A 1,711-nucleotide genomic window follows, 5' to 3' on the forward strand; every position below is an offset into this window, starting at 1 on the left:
AGTACACTGGTCAACAGTGAAGAGTACACTAATAATGAACAATAAATAGTACACTGGTCAACAGTGAAGAGTACACTAATAATGAACAATAAATAGTACACTGGTCAACAGTGAAGATTACACTAATAATGAACAATAATTAGTACACTGGTCAACAGTGAAGAGTACACTAATAATGAACAATAATTAGTACACTGGTCAACAGTGAAGATTACACTAATAGTGAACAATAAATAATCTCTTTAGTTTTATAGCTCCTACAGACAGAAATAGATATTAAAATAAAAGCATTAATTTCTTTTATCGAACACAAAATTCAATAATGGTATATTAGTCTATTTCTTAAATAATTAATAAATTTTTTGTAAAGTTTATAAAAGCAAAACAGATGTATGTCAAGGTGTGCTCAAAATTCTAAGTGACAAGACATAGCAACTGGACATATAGCTTCATTTAAGTTGGACAAGAACAATAAAATTAACATTCCTTTACTATGTTGTGCTTAACAGAACGATAACAACGATTAACTGTAGGATTATCTATTGTTCTGGAAATCAGATTATTATATCAATACAAGAACTTCATTCTTCAAATAATAGGTGGCAGTAGAAGTAAAATAATGTTAAATAGAAGAGTTTAAAACAATCAAACTACTTGCTTTATACCTACCGAAAATATAATATTTTTTTTGTCCTGATTAACAGCCCTTACATCTGGAATAGCATCGGTATGTTTGATCACAGATACAGATTCACCTAACAAACAAGAAAATGTTCGTGAGTCAATATGGCATCGGTGTGTTTTATCACAGGTACAGATTCATTTAACAAACAAGAAAATGTGAGTCAATATAGCATCTGTGTGTTTTATCACAAGTACAGATTCACCTGACCAACAAGAAAATGTTCGTGAGTCAATATGGCATCGGTGTGTTTTATCACAGATACAGATTCACCTAACAAACAAGAAAATGTTCGTGAGTCAATATGGCATCTGTGTGTTTTATCACAGGTACAGATTCACCTAACAAACAAGAAAATGTTCAGATTCATCTAACAAACAAGAAAATGTTCGTGAGTCAATATGGCATTAGTATGTTTGAGCCAGTGCTTGAAGTGGAGAGTAACGCGAGGGGTACACGTACTCCCACTTTTTGTGCATCTTGATTAACAATTCCAAACAATAAAAAATGCTATCACCATTTTATGCGTGAGGGTACCTCCACGTCAAGCACTGGTTTGATCACAGGTTCACCTTACAAATGAGAGACCTTCGAGCATCAACATGAAATGGAAAATTTAATATACAAACAAATTAAAGTTTCCCTCAATATATCTACATAAGCATCAGATTGTTGGTATTAACTATTAGTTCACTGACATTTTACCTGAATCAAACAAAGGAGTCAACAAAACCTACTGCACATAAACAAGATATTTTATAATCAAAGCAATCCATAAATGTGAAAAAAAAAGCTAATATATTCACTCTATGTATATTAGAAGACATGTGGTAACTAAAACTGGTTCTGTAATGTGTAAAACTAATATATTCACTATGTATATTAGAAGACATGTGGTAACTAAAACTGGTTCTGTAATTTGTAAAACTAATATATTCACTATGTATATTAGAAGACATGTGGTAACTAAAACTGGTTCTGTAATGTGTAAAACTAATATATTCACTCTATGTATATTAGAAGATATGT

At 31.2% G+C, this 1,711-nt stretch overlaps 1 protein-coding gene across 1 annotated transcript in view; it reads right to left on the reverse strand.

Annotated features, from left to right (window-relative positions):
• Nucleotides 1–1,711, reverse strand: part of LOC106474359 (calcium-transporting ATPase sarcoplasmic/endoplasmic reticulum type-like) — a 36,382-nt gene that overhangs the window by 19,272 nt on the left and 15,399 nt on the right. The window contains exon 4 of the mRNA XM_022402668.1: nt 670–786. Within this exon, the coding sequence (XP_022258376.1) occupies nt 670–786 (117 nt within the window). The remainder of the gene's footprint in view (nt 1–669; nt 787–1,711) is intronic.

The sequence above is a fragment of the Limulus polyphemus genome, unplaced genomic scaffold (assembly GCF_000517525.1).
Source record: "Limulus polyphemus unplaced genomic scaffold, Limulus_polyphemus-2.1.2 Scaffold7117, whole genome shotgun sequence".
Taxonomy (NCBI): Eukaryota; Metazoa; Arthropoda; class Merostomata; order Xiphosura; family Limulidae; genus Limulus; species Limulus polyphemus.